A 22,243-nucleotide genomic window follows, 5' to 3' on the forward strand; every position below is an offset into this window, starting at 1 on the left:
ACACTGCCCTTTTTTTGTTTGTTTTTGTTTGTTCGTTTTTAGGGTATTTGTTAAGTGCTTACTGTGTGTCAAGCAGTGTTTGGTGTGCTGGGATAGGCACTAGTTAATAAGGCCATTTTCAGCCCATGTCCCACCTGTGGTCACAGTCTAAGTAGGAGGGAGAACCGGTGTTGAATCCCCATCTGTCAGTTGAAGAAACTGAGGCAGAGAGACACGAAGCGAACTTGCCCAAGGTCACCCAGCGGGCAAGAGGCGGAGCCGGGGTTAGAACCCAGGTCCTCTGGCTCCCAGGCTCGGGCTCTATCCACTAGGTCACTCTGCTTCCCCTGCCTCCTTCTTTTGCAGCAGAGATGCTTAGACCAAGTCGATCAGCATTTATTCATCAGAAATTTTCATAGAGGGAATTAAACTCTACATCCGCTTCCACTTTCAGCTGCTGTTCCTGTAGAACGAACCAAAAAAACACCACATAAGAAAGTGAACGCTAACCATAAACAATGGGACTTAGGCCCATAAATGTATTTATTGAGCACTTGCTGGGTGCAGAACACTGTACCGAATGCTTGGGAGATTATAATTACCCCCACTCTGCTCCCATATCAGCAATGAGCTCACTGTCCTTCGATCTCTTCTCTCCCGCCACCGACCCCTCACCATCGTCCTCTCTCCGGAGCGCTCTCCCCCTCTATGTATGACAAATCACTGCTCTCCTCACCTTCAGAGCCTTATTAAAATCCCATCTTCTCCAAGAGGTCTTTCCCTCACTAAGCCCTCATTTCCCCTACTCATTCATCAATTCATTCAATCAATCGTATTTATTGAGTGCTTACCGTATGCAGAGCACTGTCCTAAATGCTTGGGAGAGTAAAATACAATTAGCGGATACGCTCCTTGTCCATAATGAGTTTACGGACTACCTGTTCTCTCTCCTGCTTGAGACCATGAGCCCCGTGCGGGACGGGGGCTGGGTCTGACCTGATTATCCTGTATCCAGCTCAGCATTTAGTACAGTGCTTGCACATAGCAAGCCCTTAACAGATTCCACAGTTATTGTTAGTATTAGAGAATTCACATCATCTACGGCGGGGAGTTTTCTTAGAAATCCCACTTAAAATAGGACTAATAGTATAGTCCCAAAAAATGATATTTGTAAATATTTTTGCATCTATCTCCCCCGTTAGAGTGCAAGTTCCCTGTGGGCAGGGGGATGGATAATGTCTTTGTTTTGTCCTTGCCAAGTACCTCGTACAGTGCCCCGCCCCCAGAGAGCACTCAATAAATATTATTTATACTACTGATGTAGTGGATAGATCATGGGCCTGGGAATCAGAAGGTCGTGGATTCTAATCCCAGCTCTACCACTTGTCTGCTGTGTGGCCTTGGACAAGTCACTTCACTTCTCTGGGCTTCGGTTACCTCATCTATAAAATGGGGATCGAGACTGTGAGCCCCTCGTGGGACAGGGAATGTGTCCAACCCGATTTGTTTGTTTCCATCCCAGCGCTTAATAAAGTGCCTCACACATAGCAAATGCTTAACAAATGCTACAATTATTATTATTTTTATTACTACTACTTACTCTCTTATGCTGTAATTGCTTTGCTTATTTAGGATTCACACGATTTAATAAAATGAGGAGATTTTATTAAGGGGTAGACATCACCCATCAACGTGATCCCTCCAAATGACTTTTCCAGACCTCTACAGTTGAAATAACCAGCGTGGCTCAGTGGAAAGATCCCGGGCTTGGGAGTCAGAGATCATGGGTTCGAATCCTGGCTCTGCCACTTGTCAGCTGTGTGACTGTGGTCGTCATTTCATTTCTCTGGGCCTCAGTTACCTCATCTGTAAAATGGGGATTAACTGTGAGCCTCACGTGGGACAACCTGATTACCCTGTATCTCCCCCAGCGCTTAGAACAGTGTTCTGCACATAGTAAGTGCTTAACAAATGCCAACATTATTATTAAATAACGAGTCAGGCTGGTCAATTTTAGAGTAGCTTTGAAAATAAGTGGAAAGAGCCCGGGTTTGGGAGTCAGAGGTCATGGGTTCGAATCCAGACTCTGCCACTTGTCAGCTGTGTGACTGTGGGCAAGTCACTTGACTTCTCTGTGCCTCAGTTATCTCATCTGTAAAATGGGGATTAACTGTGAGCCTCATGTGGGTCAACCTCATTACCCTGTATCTACCCTAGCACTGAGAACAGTGCTCTGCACATAGTAAGCGCTTAACAAATACCAACATTATTAATAAGCATTAAACAGTGTACCCCAAAATAGGATCCAAGCAATGACCTACCTGATTGGCAGAAGAGGGTGAAAGACCACGCTAAGGATGTGACAGAGCCCATGTTTACACAGGGGCGATGTCTGGGGGAGGTCAGGGGAGTGGGGATCTTTCCAAACGATTGAGGTGGAGGGAGCTGAGGTGAAATGCGAAGGAGGGAGGGAGCTGGGAGGGGGATGGGGAGAAGGGAGAATGAGCCCAAGCGCTTAATACAGTGCTCTGCCCACAGTAAGCGTTCAATAAAGATGATAGAATGAGAGGGTGGTGGGCCAAGAGAAGGAGAACCTCCCCTGAAGAGAGAGTCCGCGGTTGGCCAGCGTCGGGCTACTTTACCTGAGGCAGCTTGCCACACTCCGGTAGTGGACTACTAGGGTCTTGCTCAATGATAGAATAGACTTCCGGCTGAATGTGCTCCAAAGACTGGACGGGGAAGAGAAAGCATAGGAACAAGGTCATTGTATAGACGGTCTAAGCGGAACCGGCCTATTCATTCTTTCATTCATTCATTCAATTGCATTTATTGAAAGCTTGCTGTATGCAAAACACTGTACTAAATGCTTGGGGAGTAATATAACAACAAATAGACACTTTCCTGCCCACAGCCAGCTCACAGGCTAGAGGGGGAGATGGGCATTAATTAAATAGATAAATTACAGATATGATAATAATGATAATAATGGTATTTGTTAAGGGCTTACTCTGTGCCAAACACTGTTCTAAGCACTGGGGAAGCAGCGTGGCTCAGTGGAAAAAGCACAGGCTTGGAAGTCAGAGGTCATGGGTTCAAATCCTGGCTCTGCCACTTGTCAGTTGTGTGACCGTGGGCAAGTCACTTCATTTCTCTGGGCCTCAGTTACCTCATCTGTAAAATGGGGATTAAGACTGTGAGCATCACGTGGGACAACCTGATGACCCTGTATCTCCCCCAGCGCTTAGAACAGTGCTCTGCACATAGTAAGCGCTTAACAAATACCAACATTATTATTATTATTATTATACAAGGTCATCAGGTTGTTCCACACTTTTAGTGTCCATTTTACAGATGAGGTAACTGAGGCACAGAGAAGTGAAGTGACTTACTTGCCCAAGGTCTCACAGCAGACGAGTGGCGGAGGCAGGATTAGAATCCACGACCTCTGACTCCCAAGCCCGTGCTCTTTCCACTAAGCCACGCTGCTTCTCTATATCCACATCTTTACATATGTGTTGTGGGGATGGGAGGGAGGATGAAGAAAGGGAGGATGAACGAAGCTAAAGCAGCGCAGAAGGGAGTGGGAGAAGAGGAGGGCTTAGTTGGGGAAGTCTTCTTGGAGGAGATGGGCCTTTAATAAGGTTTTGAAATGGGGGAGAGTAATTAGAACGATTAGATTAGATTAGATCTTAGAACGAGTCGTCTACAATCGATGCCTAGAATTCCTTAACTCCCATTCTCTCCTAGACCCCCTCCAATCTGGCTTCCGTCCCCTCCACTCTACCGAGACTGCTCTCTCTAAGGTCACCCGTGACCTCCTTCTTGCCAAATCCAATGGCTCCTACTCCATTCTGATCCTCCTCGACCTCTCTGCTGCCTTTGACACTGTCGACCATCCCCTCCTCCTCCATACCTTATCTCACCTCGGCTTCACGGACTCTGTCCTCTCCCGGTTCTCCTCTCACCTCTCTGGCCGATCATTTCGGTCTCCTACGCCGGAGCCTCCTCCCCCTCCCATCCTTTAACTGTTGGAGTTCCTCAAGGGTCGGTTCTCGGCCCTCTTCCGTTCTCCATTTACACTCACTCCCTCGGTGAACTCATCCGCTCTCACGGCTTTGACTACCATCTCTACGCAGATGACACGCAGATCTACATCTCCGCCCCTGTCCTCTCCCCCTCCCTTCGGGCTCGCGTCTCCTCCCGCCTCCGGGACGTCTCCACCTGGATGTCGGCCCGCCACCTAAAACTCAACATGAGCGAGACTGAGCTCCTCATCTTCCCTCCCAAGCCCGGTCCGCTCCCAGACTTCTCCATCACCGTGGATGGCACGACCATCCTTCCCGTCCCGCAGGCCCGCGATCTCGGTGTCATCCTTGACTCGTCCCTCTCGTTCACCCCACGCATCCTATCCGTTACCGAGACCTGCCGGTTTCACCTCTACGATATCGCCAAGATCCGCCCTTTCCTCTCCACCCAGACGGCTACCTTACTATTACGGGCTCTCGTTATATCCCGGCTAGACTACTGTGTCAGCCTTCTCTCTGACCTCCCTCCCTCCTCTCTCGCCCCGCTCCGGTCTATTCTTCACTCCGCTGCCCGGCTCATCTTCCTGCAGAAACGATCTGGGCATGTCACTCCCCTTCTTAAACAACTCCAGTGGTTGCCTATCGACCTCCGCTCCGAACAAAAACTCCTCACTCTGGGCTTCGAGGCTCTCCATCACCTCGCCCCTTCCTACCTCTCCTCCCTTCTCTCTTTCTACCGCCCACCCCGCACGCTCCGCTCCTCTGCCGCCCACCTCCTCGCCGTCCCTCGGTCTCGCCCATCCCGCCGTCGACCCCCGGGTCACGTCCTCCCGCGGTCCCGGAACGCCCTCCCTCCTCACCTCCGCCAAACTGATTCTCTTTCCCTCTTCGAAACCTTACTTAAAAATCACCTCCTCCAAGAGGCCTTCCCAGACTGAGCTCCTCTTCCCCCTCTACTCCCTCTGCCATCCCCCCTTTACCTCTCCGCAGCTAAAGCCTCATTTTCCCCTTTTCCCTCTGCTCCTCCACCTCTCCCTTCCCATCCCCACAGCACCGTACTCGTCCGCTCAACTGTATATATTTTCGTTACCCTATTTATTTTGTTAATGAATTGTACATCGCCTCGATTCTATTTAGTTGCCATCGGTTTTTACGAGATGTTCTTCCCCTTGACGCTGTTTAGTGCCATTGTTCTTGTCTGTCCGTCTCCCCCGATTAGACCGTAAGCCCGTCAAACGGCAGGGACCGTCTCTATCTGTTGCCGACTTGTTCATCCCAAGCGCTTAGTACAGTGCTCTGCACATAGTAAGCGCTCAATAAATACTATTGAATGAATGAATGAATAATTATCTGTCTGATATTCATTCATTCGTTCAATGGTACTTATTGAGCGCTTACTATGTGCAGAGCACTGTACTAAGCGCTTGGAATGTACAAATCGGTAACAGATAGAGACAGTCCCTGCCCACTGACGGGCTTATAGTCTAATCGGGGAAGACGGACAGACAAAAACAATAGCGATGAATAGAATCAAGGGGATGAACATCTCATTAAAACAATAGCAAATAAATAGAATCAAGGCGATGTACATCTCATTAACAAAATAAATAGGGTAATGAAAATATATACAGTTGAGCGGACGAGTACAGTGCTGAGGGGAGGGGAAGGGAGAGGGGGAGGGGCAGAGGGAAAGGGGGGAAAAGAGGGCTTAGCTGAGGAGAGGTGAAGGGGGGGTCGGGGGGAGCAGAGGGAGCAGAGGGAAAAGGGGGAGCTCAGTGTGGGAAGGCTTCTTGGAGGAGGTGAGCTTTAAGTAGGGTTTTGAAGAGGGGAAGAGAATGAGTTTGGCGGAGGTGAGGAGGGAGGGCGTTCCGGGATCGCGGGAGGACGTGGCCCGGGGGTCGACGGCGGGATAGGCGAGAACGGGGGACGGTGAGGAGGTGGGCGGCAGAGGAGCGGGAGGGCATTCCAGGCCAGAAGTAGGATGCGGCCGACAGGTCGGAGGCGAAACGGAAGAGATCGTGGTGCAGTGAGAAGGTTAGCATATTCAATCAATCGTATGTATTGAGCGCTTACTGTGTGCAGAGCACTGTACTCACAAAGCATAGCCTATCACCGCCCACACCTCCAAATCCAGGTAGCATTGCTCTAGACAGAGTGACATTGGTTCCCTTTCCAGTAGTAATCAATAATAATAATTATGGTAATTGTTAAGCGCTTAGGCTGTGGGATAGATACAAATTATCTGGTCCCAGATGGGCTCCAGTCCCAAAAAGCTTTGGGAGACTAAGTCCATTCTAGGACCTCCACAGGAAGTCCCTAAACTTGACTCAGGTGGGAACCCCTTAAGGAAGCTCCGGTTGTAAACTCATCCTCTAGACTGTAAGCTCACTGTGGGCAGGGAATGTGTCTGTTTATTGTTCTACTGTACTCTCCCAAGCACTTAGTACAGTGCTCTGCACACAGTAAGCGCACAATTGATACGATTGACGGATTGATTCTACTCATTTGCTTCCCCTTTCCCGGTGAGCACAGAGAAAAGGGATCGGGAAAACTATCTTCGGATAACTTGGTGAGTGTTTAGGGTTTTTTTGTTTGTTTGTTTTTACAAGTCATTAAAATCTGGATTTTAGAACCCTAGCCACCTGGGTGTTCAAACACGACTCGACAACTCACTCTCGGATTGGCTCTCGGGGGTCTCCTACGGAACGGTCGGGCCCTGAGCCCTCTCAGGCTTCCAGACACTTCACCTGCTCACTCATTCTGGCAAAAACAGAACATAAGCGGGGATGTAACTCATTAATGCCATCCTTATTAGTGTTGATTTAGCAGTGCCCCAGATCTGTTGGAGTTGAGAGATCCTACGTCATCGAGACTTTTCCAAGCCTGTCTCACGGATGACAGCAGGTTGTCAAGAAGGCTGTTTCTCTGGCAACAAGAAAGCAGGAGTTGCTGAGGCAGCCCGGAGGGAGGGGTGGTGTTAATAGAAAACGGAAAGAGGCTGAGGAGATGGAGAGTCTGAGAGAAAGCGAGGCCCTAAGCCTAGGTAATAAAAACACCGCGCGCTTAGGAAATCCTTAGAACAAAGGCAGGACGTCGGATAAATGAAAGGGACGAGGGGTGAGGGCAAAGGACAACTCGGAGGACGGGGAGAAGAGAAAGATGGGAAGATGTGTGGGCTGTGGGAGAGGAAGGGAAGCAGTGAGATGCTTGAAACGAACGTCGCCGCTGAAGGGGGTCAAGCCTCCATTAGCACTGAAAAAGCCCCCTCAAGGATAATGTTCTCATTTCCATATTTTTCATCCACGTGGCCCTGAGTCTCGTTAGGCCTATTTCTCAGAGAACGGTTAGAGAGATTAATCCCTCTAACAGGTGCTGGGGATCTGTCTTGAGGGGGAGTCCACTGGACTGAAAAAAGGTCACCCTCCATCGTCGTTAGAGCTGTCGTCGCTTCCTAGCTAAGAGGGCTTCGGTTAGTTGTGGTATTTGTTAGGCGCTTACTATGTGCCAGGCACCGTACTAAGAACCGGAGTAGATACAAGCCGATGGGGTTGGACACAGCCCCTGCCCACATAGGGCTCACAGTCTTCATCCCCATTTTACAGTTGAGGTAACTGAGGCACAGAGGAATGAAGTGACTTGTTCAAGGTCACCCAGCAGAGAAGTGGTGGAGCCAGGGTTAGAGCCCAGATCCTTCTGATTCCCAATCCTGGGCTTTTCCCACCAGGCCACACTGTTTCCGTTGGACTAGACTCCCCCAGAACCGGGGAGGGATTTGGGCTGAAAGCCAATCTGCAGGGCTGGTACCAAGTTGCTCTTGGATTAGGTTGATTAGCCCTCTAGACTTGTAAACTCACTGTGGACTCATTGTTCTGGTGTACTCTCCTAAGCGTTTAAGTACAGTGCTTTGCACATAGTAAGCGCTCAATAAATACGATTGAATGAAGCAATGAACCTCAGGCTCACTGACTCTTGGAAGCGGTGCTCAGGCCGAAAAAGCTGTCAAATGTCCCGATAGGCACGGCTGGCTTCAGGCCTTCGGCCACCGTGAGGTCAGAAGGTATTTGCCATCTCTTCCTGCTCTGGATGATGTGACACATGCTGTTTTACAGAAATGTGTCTGATTCTACCCAAACTAGACCATTTCTCCAAGGGGACCCCCGCCCTCCCCACCCCCCACCCCACCTTTTCTTCACAGCGTCCCCATTAACAGAGGCGTCGTTTCCAACTCGGGCAGAAGGAGGGGATGTGCATTCAAATTTTCAACCCCTGTCCCCCTCTCTGACAACATGCCCTTGGACGGCTGTTTCTGTTGCTTAGCGTCGGACACCGGCTGGCGGAGAGGGGCACCCACTTCCTCGGACCTCTTCCCAGCAGAAGGTCTCGTGGGAACTAGTTGCCGTTAGACAGGGAAAGGGCCCATCTCGCCATTGGCTCCCCTCAACCTTTTGGCCTGTTCCTTAAAGCGGATTCTGTAATGGATGGCTGTTTTGAAAATTGTCCCCCAGTTCCCTCAGACCGTGCTACTGGAAAAACATCCCCTTAATCCTAGTAGGGAGGTGAGAAGAGGCTTAGCTAATCTGATGGACAATGGTTGGGCCCACGATGGATTAGTGGACTGAAAGTTTAGAGCTGAAGATGGTACATCCCTGACCAAGAGGACAGGTTGTCCACAAGGGCAGCCACCACACGGTTCCTCCGAACATCCTTGGGTTCCATCGACAGAGAAAGAATCTGAGCTTGGTTGGACCATTGGCCTTACCCTTAATGTCATATCTGAGAGACGGTTGTCATATAATAATAATTATTATTATGATGATATTTGTTAAGCACTTACTATGTACCAGACAGTGTACTAGGTGCTATGGTAGATAGGAGCAAATCAGGTTGGACACAGTTCCTGTCCCACACTCTCAATCCCCGCTTTACAGAGGAAGTAACCGAGACACAGAGAAGTAAAGTGACTTGCCTAAGGTCCCACAGCATACAAGTGGTTGAGCCGGGACTAGAGCCTATGATCTTCCGACTCCCGCTACGTCATGCTGCTTCGACGGACAATTATCCGACGGACAGTTACTCTCCCTCGCTTCAAACCCCCGTTTAAGGCACTTCCCTCCAAGAGTGCTTCCCTAAGCCCTCCTTTCCTCTTCGTCCATTCCCTTCTGCATCATCCTGACTTGCTCCCTATATTCTTCCCCCAACCCAACCCCACGGGACTTATGTACATATCTGTCATTTATTTATATTAACATCTGTCTTCCCCTCTGGTCTCTAAGCTCGTTATGGGGAGGGAATGCGTCTGTTTATTGTTGTATTCTACTCTCGCTAGCGCTTAGTACAGTACTCTGCACGCAGTAAACGCTCGGTAAATACGATCGACCAACTGACTGGCGGTACTTACACTCCTGTGGAGGGCTCATTTTTCCTTGGTTTTTGTTTCATGCTGTTACCTCATCTGAATCTCCCTTTTCCCTGCCTTTCATACCAGCCTCCAGCTAGGACCATTATCAAAGAGTAAGCTTCCTCTTGGATTAGTAAAATACCACACACTGAGGAATCGGGAGCCCGGAAATAGTTAGTTGCTCCTGTTTCATTACCAGCGAGCTGGGGAAAAGTCATAGCCAGGGCAAAATTGGGAAGCGGTGTGGCCTAGGGGAAAAGTCCGGGCCTAGGAGTCAGAGGACCTGGATTCTAATCCCACCTCGGACTCTTACCCGCTGCGTGACCTGGGGCAAGTCACTTTGCTTTCCTATGCGCTCTGTTTCCTCAACTGTAAAATGGGGATTCAATACCTGTTCTCCCTCCTACTTAGGTTGTGAGCCCCATGTGGGTCAGGGACTGTGTCTGACTTGATTAATTCGTCTCTACCCCAGCATTTAGAACAGGGTTTGATGTACAATAAGCACTTTAAAAAAATAGTAATAATAATAGTGGTATTTGTTAAGTCCCTACTATATGCCAAGAACAGTACTAAGAGCTGAGGTAATTACAAAATAATAATGATGATGATGATGTTGGTATTTGTTAAGTGCTTACTATGTGCAGAGCACTGTTCTAAGCACTGGGGTTGATACAGGGTAATCAGGTTGTCCCACGTGAGACACACAGTCTTAATCCCCATTTACAGATGAAGTAACTGAGGCACAGAGAAGTTCAGTGACTTGCCCACAGTCATACAGCTGACAAGTGGCAGAGCCGGGATTCAAACCCATGACCTCTGACTCCCAAGCCCAGGCTCTTTCCCCCGAGCCACGCTGCTTCCCAATTTTGCCCTGGCTATGACTTTTTCCCAGCTAGCTGGTAATGACTCAGGAAATGATCATGGTAATAATAGTAATAATAATAATAATAATAATGTGTTCTCCTCCTTTTCCTTTTTTCCATCCCTCAAAACATCATTTCCTTATCCTCTGAGACAGTCCAACATATTAGCATAAGCCCACCAGGCATGAAAGAAATCAGGGTGTTCCTTAAAGAAATATGGCTGTGTATGTAAAATGCTTTGCTACTGGGACTGGTAAGTGTGGAAGTGTGGGAAGGATGGTTGAATCTTTAGCCCTCTGGTAAAAGTTTGGGGTGAGAGGAGACAGGAATATGCAAGTCTGTACAGATGAACGAGGCTTTTCCACCGCCCTGCCTACACCATAGCAAACAAATGTTTCCTGGGGAATAAATCCGTGCATGTGATTGAAGAGGTAGTGTGGCCCAGTGGAAAGGACACAAGCCTGGGAGTCAGGAGATCTGAGTTCTAATCTTAGCCCCGCCACTTCCCCACTGTGTTACCGTGGACAACTCCCTTGACTCCTCTGGGCCTCAGTTTCCTCATCTGTAAAATGGGGATATGGTACAATGTGTACCCCGTTATAATAATAATAGATGTATTTGTTTAGTATGTGCCAAGCAATGTACTAAACACCAGGGTAGATAAAAGACAATCAGGTCAAACACAGGGTTAGTTCCAAGTGCAGTTCACAATCTAAGGGGGAGGAAGAATAAATATTGACACTATTTAACAGATGAGGAAACTGAGGCCCAGAGAAGTTAAGTGATTTGCCCAAGGCCAGTGAGCAGCCAAGTAGCAGAGACAGGATTAGAACCCAGCCCCATGTGGGACAGGGATTGTATCCAATCTCAGCACTTTGTATCTACCCCATTAAGTATCTCATAGTGAGTACTTAATAACTGCCTTATCATCATCATTATTATTACTATTAGGCTCACAGTCTATCTTATCCCTCTTTTACAGATGAGGAAAACAAGGGCCAGAGAGGTCAGGTGACTTGCCCAAGATCCCAAAGCAAGGGAAGATGCTGTTCAATTGTTCTTCACAACTAAATGTCCTATTCACTCATTCATTCAATCGTATTTATTGAGTGCTTACTGTGTGCAAAGCAAAATACTAAGCGCTTAGCACTGTACTAAGCGCTTAGAGTGCCATAGAGCAATCTTGCAACTGCTCTACTCCTAGGGGGAGGAGGGGGACGTTGTCAGGTTTATACAGGACAGTTTCGGTCCCGTTTGGCCCATCCCCTAACCAGTTCTGCCAGTATGGTACTGGCTGGTTTTGTGGGGGGGTTTTTACCCCATGGTGCCAACCCTCTCTCGGCCATGACTCAGAAGCTGTTCCAGACTTTCCACTGGCTTGACAATGGAGGGCATAGCTCCCCTGGGCAAGTAGAGGACTCACACTTCTCCCCTACAGGAAACACTCTAGGATCCCACAAAATCCCATGGCCTTCTGCAAAATGGTGCCCTTGATGTCATCACATTCCACAGTGTGCCCGGCTGACCCACAAGAAGCAGCATGGCTTAGTGGAAAAAGCAGGGGCTTGGGAGTCAGGGGTCATGGGTTCTAATCCCAGCTCCACCACTTGTCAGCTGTGTGACTTTGGGCAAGTCACTTAACTTCTCTGTGCCTCAGTTCCCTCATCTGTAAAATGGGGATTAAGACTGTGAGCCCCAAGTGGGACAACCTGATTACCTTGTATCTACCCCAGTGCTTAGAGCAGTGCTTGGCTAGTAAGTGCTTAACAAATACCTTCATTATTATTATTATTATCCATGTGACTTCCCCTGTCTCTCCTCATCAGTCTACAGGAAGTCTGTCAGTGCCCACGCGGCCTGCTCCCCGGTGGAGGGTTAGGGGCCTGAAGAGGATGCAAAGAATACAGGACTGGTGCCCGGCGAAAGAGGTCTAAGCCAGAGGGACTCACGGTGTAAACAGGTCCAGAACAAGCTGGCTCTCGGACTCCCGTCTCTTCAACTGGGCCCTTCCGAGCGAAGAGCTTCCTCAAAGGCACCACCTGATTTGGTGAGAAGAAAGGACCAGATGAGTTTGTTGAGGAGATCCCTAAATCGAAGAACAAGGAGAAAAATCAATATTGCTAAAATCCGCCCTTTCCTCTCCATGCAAATCGCTACCACGTCCATCCAAGAATTTATCCTATCTCGCCTTGATTACTGGATCAGCCTCCTTGCTGACTTCCCTGACTCCCTTCTCTCCCCACTCAAGTCCATACTTAACTCTGCCGCCTGGAACATTTTTTTACAAAAACGTTCAGGCCAGGTTTCCCCTCTCCTCAAGAATCTCCAGTGGATTCCCATCCACCTCTGCATCGAACAGAAACTCCTCGCCCTCGGCTTTAAAGCATTCAATCACCTTGCCGCCTCCTACCTCACCTCTCTGCTCTCCAACTCCAACCCAGCCCACGCACTTCGCTCCTCTAATGCTAAGCGTCTCCATCTCATCTGTGTCGCCACCGACCTCTCACCCACGTCCTGCCTCTGGCCTAGAATGCTCCCCCACCCCTGCTCCTTATCCCCCAGACAATTAGTCTCCCCCCTTCAAAGACTTACTGAAGGCACATCTCCTTCAACAGGGCTTTCCTGACTAAACCCTCTTTTCCCTTTCAACTCCCTTGACCTGCTTGTTTTATTCATCCCCCCTCCCACCCCCGCAGGACTTAGGTATCTATCTGTTATTTATTTACTTACATTAATGTCTGTCTCCCCCCTAGACTGCAAGCTCACTATGAGCAGGGAATGTGCCTGTTCTTTTGTTATATTGTACTCTCCCAAGTGCTTAGTACGGTGCTCTGCACACAGTAAGTGCTCAGTAAATACTTTTGACTGACTAATAATCCCCTCACGCATTTCACTCGGAAAGAACCCGATGGAATTTCCAGTCTGTAGGCTGAACGTGAATGAATCACTCGCTCTCTCAACCACCCACCCTTTCGGCTGGAAGTCGGCAATGGCCAGGAAGACTCACACCTGGGCGGCCCATCAGGATGGGACCGGAAGTGGGAATAATAATTAATAATAATAATTACGGTACTTGTTAACTGCTTACTCCGTGCCCAGCACTGTTCTAAGCACTGGGCTAGATCCAAGTTAAGCAGGTTGGACATAGTCCCTGTCCCACCTGGGACTCACAGTCTTAATCCCCATTTTTCAAATGAGGTGACTGAGGCCCACAGAAGTGAAGTGACTTGTCCAAGGTCACACAGGCGGCGGAGCCGGGATTAGATTCCAGGTCCTTCTGACTCCCAGGCCCGGGCTCTACCCTCTAAGCCACGCTGCTTCTAAGCCCGAGGTACAGGTGGGATCTGGGAAGACCTGGGGGCAGAGTCGGCATTCAGCCCCCCCAGGGTTGGCAAAAGGGACCATGGAAATGGTTGAAATTGAAAAAGAAGAAGGGTCTGGGCCTCAGGCCGTCCTCAGAGGACCCTTACATCTAGGCCTGCCTCATGGAACCCCGGGATCAGGCCCCAGCACTGACCTGCCTGCCCAGCGACCCTCGGGAGGGATCCCCGGATCCACCCCCTTGAGGCTCTCCAGGGATGCAGGCTGAGGTAGGGAGAGGTGAGGAGATCCTGTCACAGGGCAGGGCTGGTTAACTCTGGGTCCCGCTTTCGCTGGTGGGACGAAAGCCTTTGGGAAAATCTGTCGGCCCCCGAGGCCGCAGAAATGTCAGACCTCAAGGAGATCCCAGCCCTCCAGAATCTTAATCAGCCCCCAATCTGCAATTCGAGGTGTCGATTTTTGCCTCCACAAGTCCTCCTGGCTACTTTAGGGATCCTCTGTTTCCCCCTCTTTCCTCTCTGGTGACAGCTGAGATCAGCTGGTATAGCTCTGCTAATGATTCCTCCATTTCCATATCAAGAGCCTGGAGGTAGGGAATTTTCCACGGAGAGCTCGCCTTTCTGGGATCGCCCCCCCCCCCCCCCCCCCCGTTCTGATGGAACAGATCCTCTTCCTTTCCGTCCGCAGGGAGCATTGCAAACCCACCTTTTAACCTGGGCTCCCTTATGGGATGGGGGTAGGAGAAGGTTATTTCAAAACCATTCTGTGCCGCTCGTTTTTATTTCTGTGCGTAATTGCCACTATACGACTTGCTGTAATTGGTTTAATTAACGACACTTTATCCTACTTGCGCCCCGTGGCTTTTTCAAGCGGAAGGTGCAGCTTTAGAAATGGACTAAATAAATAAAAGTACTCAAAAGCTATGTCTGTTCTGTGGTATTTTCTCCCTGAGTGAAGCGACTCTGCCATTTTCTAGGATTTTCAGAAACGTTAACCAGCTAATATCTCACTAATGCCCTTGGAAGGGGAGAAAGACGGTAAACAACATTAAACGTGATGAAGAGTTCTGTTCGGATAGAGGCCTGATCTCCCTTAGACTGTGAGGCTCATATGGGGCAGAGGTGGTGTCTGATCTGACAGTATTGTAGCTATCCTGGCATTTAGCACAGAGTAATAATAATTATGATATTTGTTAAGCGCCAAGCACTGAACTAAGAGCTGGGGTAAATATGAGATCATCAGGGTCCCATATGGGGCTCCCAGTCGAAGGAGGAAGGACAACAGGTATCGAATCCCCATTTTACAGATGAGGGAACTGAGGCACAGAGAGCTTAAGTGACTTGGCCAGCATCACACAACAAGCAGGCCTGTTTTCTTTTCGCTAGACTATGCTGCTTCTCAGATATTATTATTATCATCATTATAATCATTCACTTCCAGAAGCCTCGAGTCCACTGGATATTTGTGCTGCTGCTGTAGAATAGTAACAGTAATAATAATAATAATGATGGCATTTGTTAAGCACTTACTCTGTGCCGAGCACTGTTCTAAGCGCTGGGGTAGTTACAAGGAAATCAGGTCGTCCCACTTGGGCCTCACGGTCTTAATCCCCATTTTACAGATGAGGTAACTGAGGCACAGAGAAGCAAAGTGACTTGCCAGGTCACGAGGCAGACAAGTGGCAGAGATGGGATTAGAACCCAGGACCTGGGTGGGAGTTTGAGTTTATTTTCATGGTGGCCTCACCTCTGGGCCTGAAGTGCCAGAGATTGGCATGAGACCAAGCCGTGCCAGGGCATGCCAAGACTCTGCATTTCAAGTTGGGGCGAGGTTATCACACACCTGGGCTAGAAAAAGACAAATGGAGGGAGAAGGTAGTCTTTATAGCGTGGCCCCGCCCCTGCCTCAGGTCTCAGTTTCCAACCCTATCAAGCAATCATCTTCCCCTCTCCCCTCCCTTCCCAACCCCCCTCACCATCAGGCTTAGGCCAGGAAACTAATTTTTTTAAAGGAAAAATGATCTGCACTGAGCTGAAGCAATGTAGACATAGCAGCAAAAAATAAAAAGCCATAATGTAAAATGTCAAATAGGCATATCCGTTTATCTTAGGCAAGCAGCAGACCCGAGGACATCACTCGTAGACTGCAAGCTCGCTGTGGACAGGGAATGCGTCTCTTTATTATTGTATGGTACTCTCCCAAGAGCTAAGTACAGTGCTCTGCACACAGTAAGCGTTCAATAAATACGACTGAATGAATGCATTTATGAATGAAAATAACATGAATATGACCTCCGCCCAGAAAATATAAAGAGGGAAAACCTCAGATTCATGGATAGAAAATAAGAGAGGGGAGAGAGACCACCGGTACTAGAGTGAGATTTCAGACCCGTTTCTTTGCCCGGGGTTGGTGTTCTACCCTTTCACAAGTCAGTGCCAGTCTTTATTCTCCTGCCAAACCGGGGCCCTGTGATGGCACCTCCCATTCTGCCTCTCCCCATGCGTCAAACACACCCAAGCTATTGGACTCCATCTCCTCTCAGATCCCTGTTTCCCTAGGCACCTCTTTCAGTGAATTAGTCAGTCAGTCAAGCGTATTTATTGAGCGCTTACTGTGTGCAGAGCAAACACTGTAATAATAATAATAATAATTCTAGTATTTAGTAAGCACTTACAATGTGCCAAGGACTGTACTAACAGCTAGGGTACAAGGAAACCAGGTTGGATACAATCCCTCTCCTGCATAGGCCTCACAGTCTTAACCCCCATTTTACAGATGAGGTAACTGTACTAAGCACTTGGCCAAGTATAATAGAGTAGACACATTCCCTGCCCGTTACGAGCTTACAGCTTAGAGGGGGAGACAGACATTAATAGGAATAAATGAATTACGGATATGGCATAAGTTCTGTGGGGCTGGGAGGGGGGATGAATACAGGAGACAAGCTTTCCAATTTCCGGCAGCCCCTTGACAGCTTTTCCTGAGCCGGTAGCCCCGCTCGCTATTCCCTGAGAATGACCAGGCCGGAGACACAGAATCTTGTACGAGTCTCTTTGTGCCTCTTTGGTTAAAAAAAATAAATAAATAATAGTCCTAGTGTATCTGTCTTCCTGGGTTCTGTTATCAGTCTGAATCTGCATGATTAAAAAAAATTAACTGGGTCATTAATTACATAAGCAAATTCCTTCGCTGCCCTGGGATACATGTCATGTAGAATTGCTGATTTATTTAAGTTTGATTTTTCCCAGTATCCTCATGCCTTCTTTTTCTAAAAAGCTATTTTTAAAAAGTCTTCATTAGTGGCAAGAGCATGGGCTTGGGAATCAGAGGATGTGGGTTCTAATCCTGGCTCCGCCACTCGTCTGCTGTGTGACCTTAAGCAAACCATTTCACTTCTCTGTGCCACAGTTATCTCATCTGCAAAATGGGGATTAAGGCTGGGAGCCCCAGGTGGGACAAGCCGATTACCCCATGCTTAGAACAGTGCTCGGCACATAGTAAGCGCTTAACAAATGCCATCATTAACATCATTATTAATAGGGGGAATTGCCCCCAATTCCCTGCCTTCCCCATTTTTGACTCGATCACTCTGATTTCTTCCCTTTTAAGCCATGTCTACAAGCACCTTTCAAATATTTGAAAAACTCTTTTGAGTTTCAAAAACTCTACCAGAGCATTGCAAATCGTCCCCCTAATAATAATTGCTTTGCAAGCTCTACACATTTAGCTCTCCCCTCACTCGCCCCCCATCATCTCCCCACCCCCTAGAAGTCAGGCCCTCCATCCCTTTAGTCATTTTTATTTTTCTCCTCTGGCTTCCCGCCAACGGGTCTCCATCCCTGCGTCACCTCACCCAGTAGGGTTGAGTTGAGGAGATCCCAGCCGCTTGAGAGCGTTTCCTGGCCCCTTCATTCCACAGCAGCTCTCCTGGTGCATTCATTCAGTCAGTCGGATTTACTGAGCGCTTACCATGTGCAGAGCACTCTTCTAAGCACTTGGGAGAGTACATCATGACCATAAACAGACACATTTCCTGCCCACAGCGAGCTTACATTCTAGAGGAGGAGACAGACATTAATAGAAATAAATAAATGACAGATATGGATATAAATGCCAGGGGGCTGGAAGGGGTTTTCCAGTGCTTTCTTCCCACACGCTTTCTCACTCTCTTGAAACTCGGCTGCCCCTGGGGACTCAGTTTGTGACCAACTCAGCCCCTCTCCCTCCCTTGAAAGAAGGGGTGAGAGTAGTCCTCTCCCCTTTTTTTAATGGTACTTGTTAAGCGCTTACTATATGCCAGACACTACACTAAGCGTTGAGGTAGATACAAGTTAGGGTGGACCCAGTCCCTGTCCCACATAGGGTTTACAGTCTTAATCCCTATTTTACAGATGAGGTAACTGAGGCCTGAAGAAGTGAAGTGGCTTGTCCAAGGTCACACAGCAGAGAAGTGGCAGAGCCGGGATTAGGTCTTTCTGACTCACGGGTCAGTGATTTATCCACTATGGCACGCCCAGTGCTCTGCACATAGTCAGGGCTCAATAAATATGACTGACTGACTGGCTGTTCTGGCAACTTCCCTTTCGAGGCATGGCGTCGTGATCTGGTACTCCACTGTGGTCCCTGTGGCCTTAATTGGGTCCTGCTTGGAGAAAAGCTGGGTGGGTACTTCACCCTCGCCCACCTGCTCACCAAGCCCCAGCTGCAACATGGGGGGCAGGAATAAAGGGGGGGGGCAAACAACCCTGACCCTCCCACTAATGTAACCAGCAACGCTTTCCTGCCACGCTCTGGATCTTGAAGTCTCGGGACCGTAAGGTCCATGTGGGGAGGGGATGTGTCTACCATATCTGTTACGTTGTCCTCTCCCAAAGTGCTCTGCCCTCCGTCAGCGGTCAATAAATAATAATGTTGGTATTTGTTAAGCGCTTACTATGTGCAGAGCACTGTTCTAAGCGCTGGGGTAGATAGCCCACAGTCACACAGCTGACAAGTGGCAGAGCCAGGAGTCGAACCCATGACCTCTGACTCCGAAGCCCAGGCTCTTTCCACTGAGCCAGGCTGCTTCCCAAATACCATGGATCGTTTGACTGATCTGGACTGAGGCTCATCTTCCATTCTCCATTAGAGTCTCTACTTCTCAGCGAGCTGGGTCTTATGCTAAAAAGAAGAAAATTCAGAAATAAAAGATCCAGAAATAAGAATGAATCTCCAGCCTTGCCCTTATTATGGGCTTCAGCGCTTAGAGCAGTGCTTGGCACATAGTAAGCGCTTAACAAATACCATCATTATTATTAATATTATTATTAATAAAAGGAAACAAAATGGTTGAGGAAAGGGAAGCATTTGGAGGAAGTGGAGAGGAAGAAAACTCCACGTCACTTAACCTCTCTGGACCTCACTTTCCACCCCTGTAAAATGGGAATCTTCCTCCACCCCTGCTGTGACTGTGAGCTCCAGCACTTAGCCCAGAGCTTGGCATGTGGTAAGTGTTTAATAAATACCGTTAATAAATAAATAATGAGAGGAAAGAAGAAAGGGACAACTAATGGGCTTTTGGATAAAGTTCAGTGGCTAAGCGCTTAGCACAGTGCTCGGCCTCCATATGAGTGAATAAAATAAACAGTGTGGCTCAGTGGAAAGAGTTCGGGCTTGGGAGTCAGAGTTCATGGGTTCTAATTCCGACTCCACCACTTGTCTGCTGTGTGACTTTGGGCAAGTCACTTAACTTCTCTGGACCTCAGTGACCTCATCTGTAAAATGGGGATTGAGACAGTGAGTTCCACGTGGGACAGGGACTGTGTCCAACCCCATCTGCTTGTATCCACCCCCGCGCTTGGTACAGTGCCTGGCACATAGTTAAGCGCTTAACAAGTACCATAATTATTATTATTATCAATAATAAAAGTCATTGATTGATTGGCTGATTATGGTCTCAAGCTTCATTCTTTGCCCACCACAAGCTTCCAGTCTAGAGAGAACGGCCGTAGATGAAGCAGCGTGAAGTACGAGAAGCAGCTTGGCCTAGTGGATACAGCCCGGGCCTGGAAGTCATAAGGACCTGGGTTCTAATCCTGGCTCCGCCATCTGTCTGCTGTGTGGCCTTGGGGAAGTCAGTTCACTTCTCTGTGCCTCCGTTTCCCCATCTGTAAAATGGGCATCGAGACCGGGAGTCCTATATGGGGCGGGGACTGTGTCCGACCCGATTAGCTAGCATCTACCGCAGCGCTTAGTACAGTGCCTGAAACGTAGTAAGTGCTTAACACATACCATAAAAAAAGATGACAACCCCCTCTAAAGCAATTCAACCAATTGAGAATTTTGTTTTAGTTCATTTTTAAGAGACTCGGTTAATCGGCAGCGTTATCACCCGCGAAGAGATAGGCCTTAGAGTGAAGGGGGACCTAAAAGGGGCAATTGGTTGAGGCTTCTGGCTTTGATTCCCTCTGCTGAGAGTCCGGACAACAGGGAAGGATCAGTAGCCTGGCGCTAAGCAGCAGATTTTAAAGGAGGGTTCAAATGGTTGGTATTCGTAGGGGGTCTTCTCGACACCCCAGGATCCAGCAGTTATGCCTGACTTCCCGATGCTCCTCTCCCGCCGTCTGGCTCTGACTGCCAGGCGGAGGTAGCCAGAAGGTACCCTTCCAGGGCAGGAAAGTCACGCGGCTGGCTGCTCTACCCTGCTCTCTGCATTTCGATGAATGCGCGAGTGAGGTCGGAGATGCAAACCAGGTTAGCACACCGTTTATCCATCCAAATTTTTAACCCTCCTGAAACAGGGGCGCCAGAAACCCGCTAATAAATTTAATCCGTTTGATGGACTGAAGACCCGGAGCCGCTGGGAAGAGCTGCATGGGAGATTAGCCTGTCTTTAGTCTCCCGGGCAAATCCCCTGGTTTGGCCTCAGAGCCTCAAAACGTTTCCCAGTGTTCCCGGCCGTCAAATTGCAGCGGGCGGGCGAACTGGGGTTCAGCCCAGCTCTTCTGTCGTCATGGTCGTTCAATAAGGAAGAGCTGACCTACCCTTGGGGAGAGGTCAGGGATGTGGTCGGGAGCCAAGACGGCCCCGAGCGGGAGGAGAGAGACCCAGGGAAGATGACTGGATCCGGGTTGAGAAACGGCTACGTGCTGGTGGGGGGCAACTCTGCTTTGGGAGCTCCTCGTAGCGGATAGAGCACGGGCGTGGGAGTCAGAAGGTCATGGGTTCTAATCCCGGCTCCGCCACCTGTCTGCCGTACGGCCTCGGGCAAGTCACTTCACCTCCCTGGGTCTCAGTTACCTCATGCGTAAAATGGGGATTAAACTGTGAGCCCTATGCAAGACAGGGCCCGTGTCCAAACCAATTTGCTTGTATCCACTCCAGCGTTAAATACCTGGCACATAGTAAGCGCTGAACAAATACCATAATTATTATTATTATTACCTTTCCAATTTTGGCACTAAATCAATCGATCCATGGTATTTATGGAGCGCTTACTGTGTGCAGAGCACTGTACTAAGTGCTTGGGAGAGAACACTATAACTAACAGAATGGATAGACATGTTCCCTGTCTACAGTGAGTTTACAGTCCAGAGGAAGAGCTTACACTCAGGTTGTAATGACTCAGACTGGAACACAGAAGCAGCAGCATGACCTAATGGAAAAAGTCAGGGGCCTGGGAGTCAGAGGACCTGGGTTCTAATTCCGGCTCTGCCACTTGTCTGCTGTGTGACCTTGGGCAATTCATTTCACTTCTCTGGGTCTTAGTGACCTCATCTGTAAAATCGGGATTAAGAGTGTGAGCTCCATGTGGAACTGTGTCCAACTCGATTATCTTGTATCTACCCCAGTGCTTTCTTGTTGAAGCGTACTCTCCCAAGCACATAGTACAGTGCTCTGCACACAGTAAGTGCTTAATAAATATGATCGAATGAATAACCGAACTATTCTTGGCACAGAGTAAGCACTTTTTAAATACCATTATTATTCTACAAGACAATCAGATCAACTTTCAGGAGTCTTACAATCTAAGACTTACATCTCCATTTTACAGAAAAGGAAATCGAGGCCCAAGAGGAGGTTAAGTGACTTGCTCAGGGTCAAGCAGTGTGACTTAGTGGAAAGAACAGGGGCTTAAGAGTCAGAAGACGTGGGTTCTAATCCCGGCTCCTCCACTTGTCTGCTGGGTGACTGGGGGCAAGTCACCTCACTTCTCTGTTACCTCATCTGTAAAATGGAGATTAAGACTGTGAGCCCCAGGTGGGACAACCTGATTACCTTGGATCCACGCCAGCACTTAGAACAGTGCTCGGCACACAGTAAGCGCATAACAAATGCTTATAATAATTATTAATTATTATTATCCAGGAGGCCAGAGACCGAGCTGGGATCAGAACCCCCGTCCCTTCACTCCCAGTCCCATGCTCTTTCCACTGAGCCACGCTGCCTCCCTGCCAGATTCAGTGTGTTCCGAAGTCCAGCTGTGCACTCTCCACTGCCTTCTGGGCGGGTGAGTTGGCCCACGTGGTCCATGCCTCGCTAGCCCGTGCCTTTCATTCCGGGGGCCGTCTTCTCCCGCCTTGCGGCGAGCGCCTTTTGAACGCCATGGGATTGCCCAAGCCGACACCGCATTACGGAGAGTAATTGGTGCCGCGACCCAAGGCTTCGTGCACACTAAT

At 48.9% G+C, this 22,243-nt stretch overlaps 1 protein-coding gene across 1 annotated transcript in view; it reads right to left on the reverse strand.

The window, feature by feature from the left end:
- Nucleotides 1-354: 354 nt before the first annotated feature.
- Nucleotides 355-22,243, reverse strand: part of NFAM1 (NFAT activating protein with ITAM motif 1) — a 31,847-nt gene continuing 9,958 nt past the window's right edge. The window contains exons 4-6 of the mRNA XM_029079144.2: nucleotides 12,215-12,304; nucleotides 2,622-2,708; nucleotides 355-442 (exon numbers count right to left, since the gene is read on the reverse strand). Coding sequence (XP_028934977.1) covers nucleotides 383-442; nucleotides 2,622-2,708; nucleotides 12,215-12,304 — 237 coding nt within the window. The 3' untranslated portion in view covers nucleotides 355-382. The remainder of the gene's footprint in view (nucleotides 443-2,621; nucleotides 2,709-12,214; nucleotides 12,305-22,243) is intronic.

Source organism: Ornithorhynchus anatinus, chromosome 14 (assembly GCF_004115215.2).
Source record: "Ornithorhynchus anatinus isolate Pmale09 chromosome 14, mOrnAna1.pri.v4, whole genome shotgun sequence".
NCBI classification, from domain to species: Eukaryota; Metazoa; Chordata; class Mammalia; order Monotremata; family Ornithorhynchidae; genus Ornithorhynchus; species Ornithorhynchus anatinus.